This window comes from Haemaphysalis longicornis, unplaced genomic scaffold (assembly GCF_048455015.1).
Source record: "Haemaphysalis longicornis isolate Haplotype H1 unplaced genomic scaffold, Haemaphysalis longicornis Haplotype H1 scaffold_4, whole genome shotgun sequence".
Lineage (NCBI taxonomy): Eukaryota > Metazoa > Arthropoda > Arachnida > Ixodida > Ixodidae > Haemaphysalis > Haemaphysalis longicornis.
In genome coordinates, this window is record NW_027526361.1 from 28,479,878 (window position 1) to 28,500,537 (window position 20,660).

At 47.1% G+C, this 20,660-nt stretch overlaps 2 protein-coding genes across 5 annotated transcripts in view; one reads left to right on the plus strand and one right to left on the minus strand.

Moving 5' to 3' along the window:
* Positions 1–463: 463 nt before the first annotated feature.
* On the plus strand, positions 464–5,534 carry LOC144178410 (3'-5' ssDNA/RNA exonuclease TatD-like). The gene is made up of 3 exons (XM_077706245.1): positions 464–793; positions 845–1,005; positions 2,633–5,534. Exons 1-3 carry the CDS (start codon positions 502–504, stop codon positions 3,110–3,112), a joined length of 933 nt encoding a protein of 310 aa, XP_077562371.1. The 5' UTR covers positions 464–501; the 3' UTR covers positions 3,113–5,534.
* Positions 5,535–5,661: 127 nt separating this feature from the next.
* Positions 5,662–20,660, minus strand: part of LOC144178407 (nuclear factor related to kappa-B-binding protein) — a 35,211-nt gene continuing 20,212 nt past the window's right edge. For 2 of the 4 annotated variants that reach the window (XM_077706238.1, XM_077706241.1), the window contains exons 12-20: positions 19,953–20,197; positions 18,624–18,798; positions 17,834–17,937; positions 14,157–14,280; positions 13,998–14,071; positions 12,884–13,147; positions 11,586–11,745; positions 6,809–7,065; positions 5,662–5,824 (exon numbers count right to left, since the gene is read on the minus strand). In XM_077706238.1, coding sequence (XP_077562364.1) covers positions 5,762–5,824; positions 6,809–7,065; positions 11,586–11,745; positions 12,884–13,147; positions 13,998–14,071; positions 14,157–14,280; positions 17,834–17,937; positions 18,624–18,798; positions 19,953–20,197 — 1,466 coding nt within the window. In that variant the 3' untranslated portion in view covers positions 5,662–5,761. The remainder of the gene's footprint in view (positions 5,825–6,808; positions 7,066–11,585; positions 11,746–12,883; positions 13,148–13,997; positions 14,072–14,156; positions 14,281–17,833; positions 17,938–18,623; positions 18,799–19,952; positions 20,198–20,660) is intronic. The other 2 variants (XM_077706240.1, XM_077706239.1) reach the window with 2 other exon arrangements.

Below are 20,660 nucleotides of genomic sequence, written 5' to 3' on the forward strand. Positions count from 1 at the left end.
TCATACTTGATTTATCGAATTATCGAATGTTAAAAATACCCATTCTGCTCGTAAAGTTTCGCGGTCTCACACTCCATTTGAAAACTCTATGGTTTGAAGCAGGCGTTGAGGCTGACGATCCGAAGCAGACGACATACAAGTCGAGTCTGAATTCACTTTTAAATATAATTTATGATCATTTATTTAGCCAAAAAAAACATAAAAAATAGTGTTAAGGCCAGGTTTAGTCAGAGTATTGACGGAAGATTTAAGGTTCGTGGAGTTTCACTAGAGCACTAGAGTCAGTACGAAGCTGCCACCAAAGCAGAGTCTTGCAAAGGAGTGCATTAAATGTAGCGTTTCTTGTTTTTTGCAGCTGTCAATTTGACTGATACACCGCCTCAGTCCTTGTTACCATAAGAATTGTCTGTTACGATTGCTCTTTTTCTGCGTCATGAAACCCTTCGCTCTATGGTGCTATTTATCCGACTGGACAAACAATTGTTCTCTGACGTCAGCAACATGGCGTCGAGCGGTGCTGGATGTGATCAGCTGTTCGCAACTAAAACCGTAGAAACGAAAGACGATTCCGAAAAGGCGTTGCCATTGAAAAATACTGACGATAGTTACATACTCGTAGACATCTGCGCCAACCTTGTCAACAAAAAGTTCAGCAGGGACCTGGAAGCCGTGGTCCAGCGAGCCAAGGATGCAGGCGTGAAAAAAATGATCGTCCTGGGAACTTCGGTCCATACTACTAAGGAGGCCCTCCGGTTGACGCGCATGTATCCGGGGACTGTGTACTGCACTGCAGGTAAAACGCATGTAGAAGCTAAGCTGTGTCCCACTGACTGCTTATGCGCAGGCATCCACCCGCACGACGCCAAGTCTTGGGATGACGACACGCTGGAGACACTGCGTACAGTCGCGTCCTGCCCAGAATGTGTTGGAATCGGAGAATGCGGTCTGGACTTCAGCAAAAACTTTTCCTCGCCGGAGTGCCAAATTGAAGTGCTTGAGAAGCAGGTAGGTGCATAAAAAAAAGGTGCGATTAGATAACCTGGATAACCGCAGACGTGACATTATCTTTGCTTTTATGTAACATTTTGATGATGCCCTGCTCAAGCTTTAGAAGCGACAAATATGTCCGTAGCAGCTTTCTCTTTTCCCTCATAAATTGTAAAAAAATCTTCCAAAATCATTCCATGATATACCTCTGCACTTACTCTTTGCTTTTATTACTAAACTATGTAGTGCATTACAAAGTGCACCACATTTCCAAGCATTTCTGTAATTAAGCCAAATATGTGGCCTGCACATTTTTGGTGCCACGCATGCTTATCGTAGCATTTCAAAAAAGTTACTTCCTGGCTTATTTTATACTGGAGGATGAAGAAAAATCGCACAGAAAATTTATCATCCCTTCCTAAAGAGAGTTGAGTGACATTTATTTGTCCATAGGTAGGAGTCAGGGAAGGGAAGTCTTGATGAGAGCCCCCCCCCCTCCTCCCTCAGTCGGCAGCCAGGAGTCCTTCCCTGGCGGCGCCCTCAGCCGTCTGGACCAGACGGACCTGCTCTCTCCGGTCCGAGCTGAGCTGTACAATCTCCCACTGCTCAGAGCTTCTAATGTTTATCGTTAATTTCTGACCTTTATTCTTTTGACTTCTGTATCCCTTGTTGCGGCAAGCCCAGTCCTTATGTTGCAGGCTCGCCCTGTTTCCACACTGTTTGCATGCGCTGGAGTATTGTGCCGGGTAGCAGTGGTTGTGCAACACCAGGTTGGGGAAGGTGTTTGCTTGGAGGAGGCGCCAAGCCACTGCCTGCCGTCTGGACAGAGTTTTGCCTGCTGCAGGATATTCAGCCCTTCCCAGCCTGTAGTGATTTAAGACATCCCGGTAGGTGACCAGTCTGTCCTTGCCCGACCGGCGGAGCAATAGTGCATCGAGGGTGTTGGTGACATCGGCCCGGTCGATGAAGCCTCGAGTCGCGTCATGTGCCTTCTTATTCTCCGGGAAGCCAGAATGAGCTGGCCCAGACGATAAGTGTCCCCTCGAGTAATCTAAAGGTGCATCCAACCTTTGCAGAAGATGCACCCAATCAATTGTCAAACCTTCAAAAGCCCTAATTGGAAATGAAGAACGAACCCATGCGACCATTTTTCGCGCACTAAGTAAATGCATCTACGAACGATCTGAATGTATTCCGATTTGTCTTATCTAGAACCGTTCCTTTTTCGAGATTTTCAAATAACCGTTTTGACACGATGGAAGCCCGGTTTCACGTACGCGCCATGTGTCCAAAGATCTTATCAGGGCTCTTCAATCGACCAATCGTTCTATGGGGAAATGAATTAGTTTTTTGATAGGACGCCATCGGTCCCACTAAAAAAAGCTTTCAGTTTAAAAAGTTCTTTAAAAAGGATCATTGCACTATGAACCGCACAAAGGATTCAAACAAGCTAAACTTAGTAATATAGATTAATGAAATCCTGTCCTCCAGGTACAGGTGTGTGCTTCCTGTCGTAGACCTGTGCACCGCTAATTTTAAGAACTTCTGGCTCCACTTTGGGCACAAATTGACAACGATGCACCTGTAGTGAACAGTTCAAAGAATGACAAGGGCTGTAGCAAGCAACGCTGCCACCATTCCACAGATAGCACTGGCGTGTGAACTGCGCAAGCCTCTGGTGCTTCGTGAGCGGGCTGCGTTCGAGGCCATGATGGGCGTGCTGGAGCGGCACGAGGGCCGGCTGCCTGCGAGCCTGGTGCTGCACTGCTTTGCGGGCACGGCCGACCAGGCGGCGGCGTACGTGGCGCGTGGCTGCCACCTGGGCGTGTGCGGCCAGCTCTGGAAGGACCTGCCAGTGCTGCGGGCACTGCCCGTCGACCGGCTGCTGCTCGAGAGCGACAGCCCCTTCCTGTGGCCCAACACGCGCTCGCTGCCGGCTCCCCTGCGCGGCACGCTACAGCCCCGGGCGGTGCAGCTGCTCGAGCGCTACTGCTCCTTCCAGCGCAATGAGCCCTGCTGCCTGCCCGCGCTGCTCGAACTCACCGCGGCTGTGCAGGGAATCGGGCCCCAGGACCTGGCACTGCGGACCACCTACACGGCACTCAGCCTCTTTGGCCTCGACTGATTGGGGGCGCTTGTCAAACTGGGCGTATCCTCGGGTTCGCAAGCTTCGTGCAACACTGGGAAGGCAGCGGCAAGTGTGAGCCAATGGGAGGGCTGATGCACCAACATTTCTTCACGGCATCTACCTCTGCAAGAGGGAAGCGATACGACGGTGTGCCTTAGAACTACTTTCTTCTGTGCGTTGTTGTCAGTGGGGCTTTTCAATTATCAGTCCCAGGCTCGCTGCAGACTCCCCGGAAGCAATCCAGCATTGATTTTTTGTATACGTTCCTATGGCATGGAGAATCCTCAGGCTACCTGCAGGCTATCCGCGGTGCATCCAAGTGTAAATCAGAGCCCCAGTGCCTTATCACAGCCTGCAAATGCTACACGGAGCAGTGATACGGAGGATAGGGTATTACAGTTGAGAGTTTCATACTAATACAGACTACAGTAGACTCTCGATAAGCGGAACTTCAAGGGACCGAAAAAATTAGTTCCGTTTAACAGGAGTTCCATTTACTGAGATAGATGTGTAAAAGTGCAAATTTATGTGCGCACACACTCTTAATACCATTTCATGGAACTCTAAGCACTAGAAGGTGAATGTAGCTGATAGTTTTTCAGACAGCAAGTTCAGGCACAGCACTCACAAAGTTGATTTGGCAACAGTGAGTTGCTGTGCCACTACAAAATGCATCAATTATTTTTGTTTGAGTCCTTGTAACTGCATCTTCGTGGAGGCTAGAGGCCTCAACTTTGTGACTGCTTAGGAGCCACCGGATTCAGAAGATGGCACGAACGAGGCGACAGGAGCTAAGCCCTGTAACCTTGGCGTCTTGAATCAAGACCGAACGACTAGAACAAGAACTTTGATGTTGCATTCGTTGCGCTAACATGGCTGACCACTAACGAGACGAGGCTAAAAAAAGTATGGAGCAAGAAAAAAAAAAAAAAAAACGAAACTGCCGGAACTGCTGATTCGCATGCCAATGGGTTTCACAAGAAGTTTCATTTCTTGTTCCATTTACACGGCGACGCAGAAATTTTAGTTCTGATTACTGAGAGTTTTCTTTACGTTATCTGAATACAAAACCAACCAACTTACAGGCTACTGTTCTGTTTAAGCGGCAATTCTGTTTAAGCAATTTCCGTTTACTGAGATTCTACTGTATAAGGAAAACTGTCGCTCAAGTGTCATGCCACCATGGGGGCTGCCATAACAGCTGGCAGTTTTCCATTCTTGGCCTGGCTTGCAACATGGCTTCTGTAGCCCCTGACACCAAAAGCACCAAGAGGGGCAAGCATTTTATTTCTCGTTTGTCTTGCGTGATGCTTTTACAGAATTCCTGACATATCTTTCAAGAGCTATACATTTATATTAATAAAACAGCTTTAAATGACTTTTTAACAACATTTTAGTTCATACGGCCACAGCGCAGCCTTTGAGTTTACGGGCCATGCCAAGTAAAAATGGAAAGCTTTTACGATGCTACACCTGTAGAAGCATGGATTGCCTTGACACTAGCGCCAGATTTCCGTCTAGTGCATGTCACTATGAAACTCTGTAATTGCAATGTAACAAATTCACTTGCGGGTCCGAGACATACCAAGTGTGTTGTGCCTGTGTGCCTTAGGAAGTTTCTGAGGCCGAGCTTTATCACGGAATGCAATGTATTGGGACAGGCAGAAAAAAATTAAGAATTAGTTTGCAGTTTTGGGCAGGGTAAACATAAATGCACCAGAGCACAAGGTCATGGGTTCGATTCCTGGCATGCTGACTTAGAGGCAAAGAGAAACAGTGCTTGCTTATGCGAGGTTTTGGTCATGACAAAGAACCGCAGGTGGTCTCAATTAGTGTGTAGCCCTCCATATCGGAGTGCATCGCAAACGAGCTGATTCTTCTGTACTCGGAGCCCCCAAGTTTGTTTTTGCAAGCTGAAACTGTACCACCTGCTGATGCCAAGTGTAGGTGGCAGCAATGCTGCGTTCCCACACTGTGTTTCAGCCTGCATTGTCCGAGACCGCATAATGCTCCCACTTGGATGACCCATCCACCTATACTTAGAAGCGAAGCAGCTGGGTGCAAAAGTATTTTTGTTACTTATGCAGTATTCCACCAAGTATTTCTTGTCCTTTGGGTGCCAAGAACTCATGACACACCTGCCATATGTGCCTACCAAACACCTGTTTTGACAAATGCTCATAAAGATAAAGTGCCTGTCTGGCAACTGAAGCCAAGTAGTTTTCACGCTGGCTTCAAAGCAAACCGGTGCGACTGCGTAGCCTTACAACCAGCCTTTTTACTGGGCTTGCCCGAGATATCTCTGCCTTGTTAAAAGCTCTTAGTAGCCACCGAGTACGTGGCTACTCCAAGTGCCTGAAACAATGTGATACATGTGCTGCATGAATGTGGCTGAAGCATTAAAACAGTGGTGTTGCCATTGTGTGTACCTTTGTCTCCCTTTCTCGTGCGGCTATTTTCTCATGACGGGCAAGCTGAGGGTGTCGTGCTGATAGAAATAACACTGGTCACCCATCACGGGCGAGTCCGTGTGGAAGAGAATCGGGCATGTGCAAGTTTTTCATGTTTCAACAAAATGTGTAATGTACAGACTCGGGGAACCAGTTGCTGAGCAACAAATCCTGGATGACAAACAAGTGGTGCTCTTCATGATGAAGGTGGACAGTCTGGCCGTGGCCCACTTTCACTAGGCGGCGGCTGCTGCTGCACCTGCATAGGAACAACGCAACCTTAACAAACTTGTTGGGCACTGCAGTTGTGAATTAACTACAAGATAACTTTCATAACGAGCCCACTGAAGCATGGTTCAAGACGTTTTTGGACTGTGCATTCAGGCACGGTCCAACGTCTTCCAGCGAGAGCAGCTAATGCCACGGTTCCCCGAGCACTGCATGTTACCACTGCGCAAATACCTAAGTAGCGGCCCCTGAAGCAGAACAGAGGTCAAGTAGCAGCCATATTGTCTCTTCACCAAATTTCGTCAATGGCAGTGCCAAAATGAGAGGCATTCAGTTTGCCCCACTGGTCGTGCAGAAGCGCCAAAGCTGTCGCTCCCAGGAGAGGGAGATTTGCATTGCAGGTTCCCGCAGCTACCCGCTCGCTCACTGCATTCCCCTTTAAAGCCATGGCGCACAGGGTCATACAGCCTTCCTTCTTCTTCTTCTTCTTTTTCTTTTCTTCAAATCTACAATAATATGCACCGAGCCCATGCAGGGAAAGACACGGTGGCAGTTCTGTGGATTATTAAAGTGACAGCCTTTCCACACCCTACCCAAAGTGCCAGCTAAAGTCAAAAGAGAGGCATCGCAAAGTTAGTCCCAGTCATTTTGATGTAGGTATATCTAGCCGCAAATATTGTAGTATCAATTCTCAAAGGGGTTTTCAAAGCCCTCTTGCAGTACAAAGTCATTTCCCCAATTTTAAACAATGGCTGTATTGCAAAAGGCAGGGTTTAATGCAAAGTTGCTCCTCCCTCTGGCATTTTGCAGTGGACATGCAATTAAGTTTTTATTTATCACAAGTAGGGCCAGGTCAACAGACACGTGCAAGAAACTGTTTTGAAGGTGTGTCAAGCATCAACGTCGCCATCCACCCAATTAGTGGGTCCTTCAACACCTTGACGGCTACACGAACTGCTGCTCTGTTCAGGCCTGCACGTGGCTAGTGATGGGGGGAAGGTGAGGAGGGCAGCACCTGAACAATGAGTGACGATGGTGCGGAGGTGACTGGAGCGGTGGCAGCAGTGGCCTTGGCGGCGGGGTGGACTGCCCGGAGGCCCGTGGGGGGTGGCCCGATGAGGCGTGCCAGCAGGGGACGGGCACCCCTTGGTGGCACGGGGATCACCTTGATGCCCTTTAGCGGCTGCCCACCCACCACCATGGTGCCCGGGGGCCCCGTGGCACCCATCACGTAGGCCGGGCTCGACTTCAGGGGTCCCCCCGCCTGGTTGGCTGCGAGGGAAGAAAAGACCCTCGTTAGGCCTCACTTTGCGCATCGGGCAGCTGGAGCAGGACCACTGTTGAAATGCACAATCACAAGAGTTCACGGAGAAAGCTCATCTCCTATGTTTCTTGTACTTTGTGCATCACTGTGCGGCATTTGGGAGATTGGGAAGCAATGAAGGTGGAGTGGAGCAAGCGATAGCAGCGCACAAAGCATTGGGGGGGGAATTTATACAACTTGCACACCATATTCCAATGCACTGGCCAACCAGTGACCATGGTATCCCCTCCTGTGTGGCTAGACAGGCTGCATAAAGAAGTCGCTAACGGTCCTGCCATTCTTTCAACTCCTGTGAGCCCAAAGATCATGCTGATCAACCTTTCAAGTATTCAGCAAGGCAAACATGGCGCCATATTTTTGGGCTATCTGGTTCCAGTCCTCTGCATTCCAGTAAAATGACCTAAACGCAAGTTGACATCACCAGGTGGCATGACAGTCCTGCTTGAAAGCAGTTTTATGAGGAATAAAAACAAACGAGGCTTGCAGAAGCCTAGTTTGTGTCTTCAACATGGGCATTTCATTCCACTGTGTTCTTACAACATTGAGCAGCATTACTATGCCATATACACCAAGAAAAATAGAGAAGTCATTGAATAAACACAGGCTCTCATGCTCACACGGCACACGCGGAATTGTTGGCACGGCGTTTCATTGCTTTCCTCCAAATTCACCATTCATCCCACAACGGAGGCCAGTTGGTCCATAAGCGGCCACACGAAAAGTCAGCAAGGAAAAAGATAACTAAAGCACGACAAAATGAAGCTACGGGACAGTGCTGAACAGGGCAAGTGCTCTCCACCGGCATACGCTCACAGTTATCACACCGCAACGCACAATGTGCTCACAATGCCTGACTTGCGTATGTTGCTTTGTGGCCAACACATTTGCTCTAGAAAGCATCAGCTGTAAGGTCAAAGACAGCTTCATTTGAGTTGCACAAGGGTTGCTTGATAAGTATGGTGAAAGTACGAGTTAAACACTTTTTCCTCGAGACAATTCATTTTATTCACTGACATGGTCTCCATTGGGGGCTACACACTACGTCTCTTTACTGCCCATTCTTAAACATTCCACTACAGAAGTAGCAATTGTCAAGTGCAGTAAAATATATTTTGACAGCGGTGATGGCATCCTCGCCTGACAAAAATTCTCCCACAAAGCTATATTTTCAAGTTTACGAACAAGATAAAATGACACGGGGCTAAATCCAGAGAATGCGGGGCTGGGGTATGAGCAACCAATTCAAAGGCAAATCGAAGGTTGATGTGTAGGATGATGCACTGTCTTGGTGAAAGAGCACTTTCTTGTGTCTTAGCCTACGCTTCTTTTTACCTTAAAACAGTCCAGTAGCAATGCATCATCTATTTGCATCTTATATTTTTTGTTCCATTTTTCACGTACTAGTCAATATGGATTATTCCTTGGTGTTCTCGAAAAAGGGGTGGTGATCACTTTCTTAGCTGACAAAATATTGTAGGCGACTCTGGGTAATTAAGTCACTTAATTGGAATTTTTGTTTAATTATCAGTGATGCGCTGGTCCAGGCAATTTTACATGCAATTCAATGGCAGAAATTGCTCAATAATTTGAAGCTAAAACCTATTAAAACGGGTAACTAGAAGTTATTTCAAATAAAAAGCATCGAGGTGAATGTCCTTTCTCGAAAAAAAAAAGGAAAACTCAAAATTTTCAAGCGCCAAAATAGTGCCATGCTCTGTACTATGTCTGCGCCATCGCAATTGAGGCAGCGCACAGCTCATAAAGTGCCAGGCCAGTTGAAACGCACGCCAGCACACGCATCTCTCTTTTGAGGTTCTCGACCTTTATTGCACACAGCGCAATGCGAGCGGATTGTGTGGCTCTAGCCTTCACTTTTGTGTGGCTTCAAGCTTTAAAATCAAAGCTGCAGACTTCGATTTTAGCAATAAGTCTCAACTGTCACGGCAGCCTGTGTCATATGCTTGACTTTGCGATGAAAGTCGAGATTTTGAACAAAATCAGAAAAGGAGGCATGTTGTGGACCAATAACAATGCTGTTCCTGACATTTTTGTTTAATTATGAGTTCGGCTAATCCAAAGTGCTTTATGGTCCCAGTGGACTTCGTATCAATGGGAGTTGACAGTATCGGCAGTCTCACACACTGCTATTATGCATAAAAATTCTATTATTTCTTTTCCACGATGTCCGGAATGCCGACCCCAATGTCTAGCAGGTGCCTCACCTTGAATTGATGTTCAGTCATTTAAATCCATTCATTCACAAAACTGAACCATCTTCAGCGCTGGTGCACTAAACTTCAACAAACTCTGCCTTGATATGCCTAGCTCCCCACTTCATTAAAACAGAAGTTCAATTTACTTTAAAAAAAAACGTTAAATCACTACACAAAACTCGTCTCTTTTCACATTCAAAATAAGCGCTGACATGCTCGCTTCAAACATACCTATGTCGGCTGAAAATAATGCCATACTTATGCATAATATCTCGCTTGAGCAAGGTTGAAGAGCGATATTTTGCAGCTATCGCCACAAAGACTACATGGCCATCTAAGAGAAATTTACCAAGCTTATCAAACAACCCTTGCATGTACAACATCTGCATACACCAGGCATTACAATGTTGCTCTAACACCTTTACTGAAGAAGGAAGGCCAGTAGCTGGGTAATGTACGGCATCAATGAGCATTGTATATAGAGTAGCATATACACACACACAGAGGGGATTGACCAAGGGTGGATAAATTGGCAGATCAAGTGAATGTCAACCAGATTTTTAATAATTTAAATAAAGAATTACCTTGACCTGCCACATTCACAGTGCCCCTGAATGGTTGTTCCAACACATGCCCTTATTTGTATACCATACAGTCGAAAAATGTTTTATCATGCCGGAGCATACAGGTATATGTAATGATGCCTACCGCCCATAGGGATCACCAGGCCCACACAAATGAACAATTGAGCAAAGCATTTTTGACCCCTTTTTAGCGCTTATCCTGTATTATCTGAGTACTCATTATCATCGTTATAATTACTGTAATTAATTAATTATTATAAAAAAAATTGAATACTACAAATCTGATTTCACCTGCTTACAACTGTGACAAGAAAAACAGGTCTACAGATGGAGCAGAAATAAGATTTGCTCACACATGTTGATGGAAACCTGAACTTGCCGGAGTATGTTTACAAGCAAATGCAGAACTTTAAACACACTGTGTTTTGTGCCTACGGTTTGCTTCTAAATTCATGTTTCTAGCAAGCAAGTTCAGCTGACAGTGTCTTTGATTTTGCCTTGTTTATCATTTACGCTGATTAACACTCCAATTTTTTGCACGCTAACTGCTAATAATTTTATATAGGCCACACAGACTAGATGAGCCTACAATGAACACAGTCAAAGCAAACTAACCATGCTATATTATTTCAAAGGTTATAAAGCGGTTTGCGCAGCAGAAAATCTTGGTGATGCTCAAACAAAGCATAATTGCTTAAACAGCAGGCTGCTATTCTTATTTACCCTTAAAAGCAACTAATTCATTTTCTAAATGCAGCCTGCACATACCGCCAATACATCTCAGTGCAATTTTTGCACCTCATTCACAGTTGCACACACTGTGGAAAGTACTAGACCAAAAGTGGCACAGTTAAAAACGACAAGGGGTCCTAAGACAAACAGTGGGGTAAAAAGAATGCAAGCACCATCATTTACGTTCAAGCCTCGATACTTTACAACGAAATGCACAAATCCAAGCAAAAAAATCTGGTTACTGGAAATCACACTCAAGCAGCAAAACCTGCCCAGAAGAAGTGACAACTAGTTGGTAATGCATTTGGGACATCTTGAAGGTAGCGCACTTAAACACGGACACTAGGAAAAGACACGACAAACCACAGCGCTGTCTCACAACTGATTTTTATTAGAACAGACACACAGTTACATACTTCAACCTAAACCCATGTGACCACACATCATACATACGTCACAGTCCACCGTATTATTTCCAAAACGTGACAGGCATGAACAAACTGTGTGGATGAAGACACGGGTTCTTCATACACACAGTTTGTTCATGCCTGTCACGTTTTGGAAATAATACGCTGGACTGTGACGTATGTATGATGTGTGGTCACATGGGTTTAGGTTGAAGTATGTAACTGTGTGTCTGTTCTAATAAAAATCAGTTGTGAGACAGCGCTGTGGTTTGTCGTGTCTTTTCCTAGTGTCCGTGTTTAAGTGTGCTACCTTCAAGATGTCCCAAAAACCTGCCCAGCCGTTCACCATACGGTAAATTGTCCAGAGCAGGACTGACTAGCACAGCTGCATTGCACACTGGAAAACCGTCAGCAAGCTGCTGGCTACGTCACAACAGGAGCATTGGGGGTGCCGCAAAGACAAGCCGTGTGGCACTCGCTAGGGGGTGGCCGCAATGGCAGGGCTCACAGGTCCCCGAGGGGTGGGACTGACCTAGGACAACGGTGGGCTGTGTGGTGAGCAGCATGGGTGTGGCGGTGGCCGGTGGCGGCCCCTGCTGGGCCACCGTGATGAGCCGCGGCGCGGGCAGGAAGGGAGCTCCCTGGATGCGCAGCGCTGGCCGGGGGCTGCCCACCAGGTTGCACACCACCTGCTGCACAGCAGAGGGGGCGCCCCATGAGCACCCCACACTCCTCCACCGCAGGCACACACTAGGCAGGGATCAACAGGGCTGGCTAGATCTTGGATCACTCATCTTATGCCTCGGCACTAACATGCGCCCTCCTTTTTTGCACTGCCCATTATATGTATGCCTGCTCAAGGGGGCAAAAAATGGGAAAAGGGAAAAGCAGTGAAAGACACCTTGATGCACCCTTCCAGTGACTCTACAGTTCTCGTGCATGCAAACTGTAGCTGACTGCAATAAAACGTGGTTTCACCAAATATTAGTGGTGCTGGCAGGTGGAGCATCTTTGCGGAGCATGTCAGCACTTGGCCGGTGAGCGGAACCCATTGTGACATCCACATACTGAAGCCCCCTTGCCAACCCCTTGCTAGCTGTCTACTCAACTTCTGAACTACTGTCGCAGCATCAACTATGCCAGAAAGTCACCCTCATTTGGACTCCCGGCCATTCCTCACTGACGAGCAATAAGTTTGCTCACCAGCAAGCCTGCGCCCTGTCCCTCCAGGCTACTGAGGATGTCACGCCGTCCGTCCCTCTAGTTACTTTCCAAGATATCGCTCAATATTACTGGTATGAACGACAACACTTTCCTCCTCCACATCCTAAACTTTCAAAAGAATAAGAGTCACCACTTCGCCGACTAAGCAGCAATACCTTCCCTCACCCAGTCCACCTCCGCTGCATGTTCTCAACGCTATTTCCACCCGAATGCAAGTTCTGTTTAAAACACGGCACTCTTCCTCGTGTCATATTAGAGTGCAAGCACAACCCCAACCTCCCCCCTCTTCCATCCCCCTTCCCACGACTGAGCAGTGGGATAACCTGGTGACCAGCGTGACCAGCAGCGACCTCGATGTCCCGACACTATTGGTCTCCAGAGCAAAGGCTGCCTGCTCATCGCATGGCTTCCTGGAATAGGGAACCACCCCCACTTCACCGGCTCAATAAAGCGTTTTTTACTACTATTACTACTACTATACTACTGCCAGCTCTCCAGCAACAGCTCACGTAGTAGACTGCTTGGTAGTATGGTTTTCAGGAAAAGTGCTTACAAAGGGTCCCAACTCGGGTGCAATTGGAATAGACGAGCATGTCCCAAGAGTACCTGCGATCCGGAGACGAGGCGTGCCATGACGGGCTTGTTCTTGGGCTCCTGCTTGATGACGATGGTCTGGAAGCCCTTGGCCACCAGTTTGGGCTGCTGTTCCGGTGCAGCGGGTTCCTCCGGTGGTGGCCGGCTCACCACTGGAGGTTCGACCACGGGCGGTTCAGGCCGGGCAACCGGCGGCAGAGGCGGAGGGGACGGCGGTGGCCGCTTGACTGGACTCGTCGTCTCTGGCTCGGCTGCCTTGGGGCTCTCCTTGGACTTCTGCAAGAGGGGCAGCTCAGCAACACCATCCTACCCCCCTCATGCAGCTGTCACCAGCAAGTTGCACCCAACAAGCCCCCCAAGAAAGCTAAACACCTCTCAGTGTAGCACTTTATTAGGGAACACCTATGCACTGGTAACCACAACCTGGTGGGTGGACTTTTTCTCCATAGTCACAGTAGAATGCGAAACGTCTCCTGAGCTTTGAATAATGCTTAAAGGCACTATTTTTAGCTTCAGTTTCTGGCAACTTGGAGCTTGGCATGGCGGCACTGCTCACTGTTACGCCAGCTTGAAAAGTGGCGGTGTGACGACTGGTTTATTATGTGTTTGCCATGTTCCTACGGGCAAGATTATCCTACTGCGACCACATGATGACTAGCATAATAAAACAAGAAGGTTTCATCCTGCCGGCTGTAATGTTCATTGATAAAAAAAATGCCTAATACATGCATCGATCATGTAGATGGAGTAAACTAGTACAGCTTTATTTCCTAAACCGCATATTGGTACACATTTAGATTGTTCATAGACGCATTTACTTTGGGCGTGAAAAATCGTCGCATGGGCTTGTTCCTCGTTCGCAATTTGGGTCATTGAAGGTTTGATGATCTATTGGACGCACTTTCAGCGAAGGTTGGACAAACTTTTTGCTTCTGCTCACTGTCTACTCCCTTTAGATGAGGACGGTAATTTTTTTTTTTTTTTGAAGATGAATCTTTCTTTTCTAAGTTTAAATTCAATTTTAAGCGTAAAGCCAGTGGCGCACGTGACACCATGGGTCTGTGTGCACCTCACGGAGCTTGTGTGCTTTTTGTGAAACCGCCGCTATGCCCACAAGTGTGCTCACCAAGCGGGGAAGCTTGTTTTTCTGAATGGCCTTCTTGGCCTTGGCTGCGGCCGCTTGTGCCTGGTGGATCTTCTCTGCAAGGGGGAGAGGAGGAGCTGGTCACAAAAGGAAGCAGGCACAGCGGAAGCCAGCGGAAGGACGGGGGGGGGGGAAGCTCACCGAACTCCTCCTCTGTGCGACAGCGGTGCAGGTAGATCCAGAGCTTGCGGTTCACATCGTACTTGACACACGGATCCTTCTCGTAGTGCAGCCGGTCCAGAGCACCACTCACCACCGTGTGGATCTGCAGCACACAGGGCACACACTCACTAGCAGCACTCGGTCGCTCGCCAACAAGCAAAGGAGAAGGCTGTCACCGTTGTGTCTTATAGGTTGTGTTCACTGGCGAGGCACGCATGCAGCAACCATGTGAGTGCGCTGTCACTGTTTATGCCGGGCTCCGTGGGACAACAGTACTTGTCCGTGCTAAGCACATGATGTGTGTCGGACGTTCCAAACTCTACCCCACCGATTGCAAAGTAATGCCTCGACTCCAATGTGAGCGCAATTAATAACATCTCTGTTGACACCACCGTTGAGAATCGGGTTGAAACGGACCAAAACACGCACGTCGGGGTGTTTTATTTATTTATTTTTTTTTCCTGCAGCGTGTGGGCGCAGTGGCACAAGCCACGCCATGTCCATGGCGCTTCAGCCATGTCTGTGGCCATTTCCAGTGTTGCCAAGCGAAGAAATTGACAGCTAAACGTTTCAGTGACTACCATCTATACGTGTCAGGGCCTGTTTCTGATGCCAATTCCTGGCCCAGAATTCTAGCAGTTTTCGTGCCAGGACAGTGTACAGCAAAACTTACTCAAAAACTGTTGTCACGCTACCAACTAAAACAAAACAAAAAAATAACAACTACATGCTTGGGGCGCACAATGCTGCAAGCACCTACCATGAAGTAAACATTTAAAAAGCAGCAGCCTGTTTTAATACTCTCGCCCTTCTCCTGTTTGCACTTATGAAAACATGACTTGTACAGCACTTCTTTGCAAGCTACCTATGTTGGTAGACCTGAATTTTTACTGGGATGCCTCTTAGCAACTATTAAAATAAACATGCTGGATTACGTCTTCACAAAGATGTTGTGTCGTGCTTCTCAGACTGCTGACTTGGACTGGCCTGCATCAGAAGTCACTGATGATGACTTCCAGTACTGTCTCTTCACCAATGAAATAAAAGGAGTGTAGTGTGCCTAACAATTAATCCTGAGCCAGCAAATGTTACTGTCTGTGAACTTGTCTTGTCTCAGAGAACCTCTGCTATACTCTCTTTTCCTTAATTCATTCTTTTGTGGGTGTTGTCTATTTTTGTAGAGCAGAATTATTTATGCATAGCCATGCACATTACTTGTATTCAGCCAAGTTGTTCCTATAAATATTGTTTTCATGCCAAATTCAGACCAGTGTAGTTGATAGGTGCACTGCATTTATTCAATAACTTCTGAAGAAACCCCATTTTGCTGTGGCTGAAGCCTGCCGCCACTATGGAACTAAAAGATGCAATGTACAAGCATATTGAACAGGGGTGTGCCTTAAAAGCAAATACCTTTGTTTTAGTAGGTTCGAACCGAACTGAGTATTTTCGAATCGGGTGAATATTGTGCAATTTCTAATAGAAAAAGTACAATTTACCACTTCTCTGCTAGGCTTTAGTAATGAGCTCATAAAAAAAGGCTTATTTAAAAGCATTTGTAAAGCTTTCCTATGGCACAAACAAACAAATAGGCTGTCCTGATTCTTTTAGCTTCCTTGCTGATACAACATTTCATGTGGAGGCAACTTCTGAATCCGAAGTGGCGAGACCAAAATTGCTCAATATTAACTGCATAAGTGTGCAACGTCAGCCAACTAGCTTCCCTATAGCACAGCAGCGCTAACGCTTTCTTCTTAGTAAAGTCCAGGAATATGAAGCTTGACAAGCTTGACATTCTTCCTTATCTATTATACAGACCAAAGGAACATTACAGGATTTTAAAAAAATCAACCACGCACATCATTTGATGAGAAAACCAAGGACAATGGCAGCACACAGCTGGGCTTTTTATCTAGACACCGCTGACTGGGGCCATTTGGCCACATTATACGGACGCAAAAAAAGGCAAGGGTGAGCTGGCCGAGTGCCCCATTCGAGGTGCCCCATGCTCCCAAAGCACCCTTCTCTTAACCTCTCGACACAACTGGTGCATGCCAGGTATGCCAGTCCCTACTACCAAAGGAAGCCGGTGCATTTTGCTAGTATTTGCAGTGCTCCAAACGCGTCGGCGCTCAACCAGTTCTGACTTGTTTCAGGGAATATATTCTGCACGTGCTTTTTTTATCAGAGCATCTTCCGTTTTCAACAAGGCATAATTTTGGGTCCCTGTTCGGTGAAACAGCTGTCTACTCGTATTTCCAAATATCAAATATCAAAAATATTTCGAAAATATTATGTTTTAAAACACCACAATTTGATTCAACCCTTTGCCCCAACAACGCAAAACGGCCGTAGCGGTCCGTTGCCGGGTGACCGACATGGGTGGTCAAGGTTGCATTTCGTGGCTCTTTTCACTGCGCTGTGCGCGCATTCTTTGTAAACGTATGATGCGCCATCTCTTGAGAGATAAGTGAACTTTGTTGAAGTTTTCTTCACTTTGCACTAGGGTGCAGCACAATGTTCAGCACAGGCCTGCTGGATTCGGGAGCGTTTTCACGTGCACGCTGTTCGCTGAGAAGCATGGTGGCTTTCTCATAGCGGGCATTCTACGGTGGTGCACGTAAGTCAAAGCGATGATGACTCCAGCGAGAGAGATAATTACAGGCCTCCATTAGGTAGTGGTGACAGTGATTCGACAGAAGCGAGTCGCAAAGTCCACAACAGTGGTGGAGACAGCACCGGGCGGATCATTACTCTGTAAGCTACGCATTTTGTCAAAAGACAATAAATAGGTGGCAAAAGATTTTTTTCCTGCCATCTAGAGGTTTCCATTGTCTATAGTTTTATTAGGAGGTGCACACAGCTGCAAAATCATGCAGAGAAAGAACAGTGAAACCTGCAGTATCGCCGCAACCTCATCCAACAGCTGCTGGTAGTTTCATCTGAGGGTTCAAGCCAAAAAGCGGGGCTCATCTGCACATACAGAGTGCGAGGACTTAAGGCTATTTGTAAAGAGCCATTTTATCTACAAGCTCCCACGCCTAAGAAGCATGGGCTGTGCTGTTTGTAGTGATAGAAAAAGAAAGCGAGGCAAGTGGGAAACTAATTTTCGGCAAAACCTGCAGTAACAACCCTGGCCTGCACCCAGGAGAATGCTTCGAGCGGTTACACACGCTGCTCAAATATTGGTAAAGGAGTTCCAAGCAGAATGCAAGAGCACAAATAAATATCCTGTGAGTTTTTGTTCCACAGTTTGTGCTTTTCTTAGCAGCGCCAGAAACTGCCAAAATGGTTGTGAACCGGAAGGGCCGGAAAGTGGTTAAACGTTACGGACTGCAAGGGGCTAAAGTTTAATTATATACTGCATGATTTGTTTTAAGATTCAAAAGCTTCTAATACTCGCACACCGACAATATTTATGCTGGTGCTGCATCAAAGAAATAGACAGGATGGCCCTCGTCCCTCACAACTGCAGGTTGCTGAGAAAGAAAGGCATGCCTTGGGGCTGGTGGCAAGCCACACTTGTCGTGGGTGCCAGCTGCCATGAGCTATGCAACACTGGAGACCACACAGCAGCCAGCCACACCAGCACTGGCACAGGCTCGCCAAGCACAAGTAGTGAGCCAAAGAAAACAGCGGTGCATGGTTCCCCTCACCTGCTGGTCACTGGCCACGGCCAGGTACTGCGAGTCCTTGAGCAGCTCACAAATGTCGGCACGCGTGCCTTCCCCGTTGGGCAGCCGGGCAGCCGCATCCCGCACTGTGCACAACAGGGACACCCACTAAGCCACTGGGGCCAGCTGCCACCACCGCCACCATTCCCCCAAAGAGCACATGCTTGCACGAATTCCCCGTGACACTTTGCAGAGGTCACTCTCTTGGTGGGTTTGGGTTCAGGAGCAGTCCAAACGAAGAAAAGCGGGGCCTTGAAAAATACGGGAGCCTGCGCGCTAGATCGCACAGCATTTACAAAAATATCAGAGTGCAAAGTTATGAACAAATGCCACTAAACACAAGTTGAAGAACAAACACAAGAAAAATACAGGTTTGTACAAATATTTGCATACACTTCACAGATTGTGAAGGTAAGCATGACTTTGACCTTTCGGTCTATAAACTTCGCTGCAAGCAACACAGCATCAGGGTTTTTTTTTTTTTTTTTTAAACGAATTTAGCACACTTGGCCTTTTTTCTTTATTTATTTTTTCACCTTGCATTGCTCGATGTAATTTTCATAATCTCTCGGTTGCAGTTCCTGCATGCAAAACGAAAAGTATCCTTTTCTTTTCAAAAAGAAGGGGAGTAGTCCTCCTTGTGTTAAATTTATCAGAACAAAATAGCGACAAGAAATGGAAATGAAAAAAGGAACCTTTGCCCGGGTCAGTACCGGCGAAAGGGCCATAGCCCCCTTTCTCTTCTTCACGCGTACAAATGAGGGGTGCTCACCAAGCGAGAGGATGGTGACGAAGGGTGGCCTGTCCGAAACGAGCAGTGAGTGTTCGCGGGCCTTGTTGACACCGCTCTCCTTGCCATAGACACCCTTGACTGGGCCCACCACCGCTTCGTAGCCGTGAACTCTGAACGTGTACGCCTTGTGCGGGTTCTGGTACCGCTTGCACTCCTGCACGCACACACACACACACAAAGCTGAGTGCGCCTCGGCCTGCCGCAGGCATCACAAAGGCACACACAGCTCCCATGCATCCCAAAACACAATGTGCTGCATTGCTGTTTTACTCACTCAAGTGTCTAGAAGCCACAAAGGCTATATGCTGCCCCAGAATGAAAACTGTCAAGGCACCAAAATGCTTCACGACACAACTGTAGTTCCAGGATTAGCTCATAATATATGGAGTTACAACCCAATGTTAGTAATGGTGCAATATGCACTAAAGATAAGCACCAAAGGAGAGACACATCATGCCTTCTATATGCATGTAGTATAAAGAAACTCACTGAGAAAAAAGATAAGAGCATTCTTGTTTGCACCAAGACATCATAATACAGTATGTGCATTCCTATCAAAAACCTTGATGCAAGTACATAGTACCAAAAAATGGGAGTTCCTTGTAGTGCAATAGTACAGGTGCTCTTTAATGAGAAGTTTTAAAGTACAAATTCTCTTGTTTTCTGTAAACCCTTCAAGACACTGACAATTAAAACAACTTGCATCATCGATACAGCAGATTTTACAAATCTTGGTGCAAATATACAACTAGTTGTGACAATACCAAAACAGAAGTCAGCTATCTCACATAGTTCTGATACATAGATTTTGAATGTATTCCTCTAACACATTCACCCTACAATTAGGAAGCTAATCAGGGGGTGAATTTCTTCAATTTTTGTACCACTGCACCTTTCAGGGTCTACTGCATGCAACAAAGCTTAGTTTGTTCTGGTGCAATAAACCTGTTATAAGTTTACTTCATCCAAAAGACAGCTTCGACCGAACAACAGTAGCAACAATTTTATCACAAACTTCAAACAAATAAACTAGATAGTATTATGGGAAACAGACGAAGCAGTGGCGACTCACCAAGCACTTTCTCACCCAGCCCTTATGACGTCATAAGGACTTGTTTATACAATTGGTGGCCACTGACCAAAGAGCACAGGGAAGGGGTGGCAAACTTTGTAGCGTAATTGTGAGCTTCCCACTGTTTGCGAAAAAGCGATGTTCAGCTCAGTTCTTGAGCCTGTAACCTCCCAATCGCGTCAGTTCACCGACCCCGTTGGGAACTGGTTTCAGGACCCCCTCTCCCGTGAGCTCACCTGGGTGCGGTACTGCGAGCGCTCGTGGTCCGTGGTGGGGCGCACGGTCCAGTCGGTGGTGGACTTTGGGGGTGGCGGGGAGCCCTGGGATGCCTCCAGGGCGTCCATGGGCTCGCGGCCCTGCAGCCAGTGCTGGCACAGGGCCTGCGTCTGCAGGTCCGAGTCCCGACCCGCCCCGATCCACTGCCACTGCTGCTGCTTTTCCTTGTAGTCCAGGTAGGGCACAAAGTCCTCGGGCAGCAGCCCTGCCCAGTTACAGAGGGGAAAGAGGGGGAGACCTTTCCGTCAGCTCACCTCCATGCTATCAAGGATGGTCCATGGAAAAGAAAGTTTAGCCGGGCACACATATAGATTGAAAGATGGAGCTCTGTTGCAACTCATAAAGCATGCAAGAGCACAAAGAACGGCACACAGGGAGAAACAGTAAGCAGAGAGCAACATTAAGGCAGACGCAATCCATACAAAAATGGAGCCACAGGCACTTTTTATCCTCTGCCAAGGGACACCCTTAATGACACTTAAAAACATAAAGGCTTTCAAGTTGGAACTTAAAGGTTTCCGTAATAAGTTCAGAAGGCTTCATTTCCTCATCTGTTTATCATGACTGCTTGTGCAGTCATACCTGGAAGTAAACATTCTGAAGCAACGAGTTCTCATGAGAGCTCACCACCACCCTAGCCTTAGGAGTGGAGGCATACAGCGAACTCT

Excerpts from the sequence above, each read along its gene's own strand:
- LOC144178410 (XM_077706245.1), top strand. The coding sequence starts at position 502 with ATGGCGTCGAGCGGTGCTGGATGTGATCAGCTGTTCGCAACTAAAACC. Across the intron at positions 794-844 it reads GACTGTGTACTGCACTGCAG|GCATCCACCCGCACGACGCC; the intron begins GTAAAACGCATG and ends GCTTATGCGCAG. Across the intron at positions 1,006-2,632 it reads TTGAAGTGCTTGAGAAGCAG|ATAGCACTGGCGTGTGAACT; the intron begins GTAGGTGCATAA and ends ACCATTCCACAG.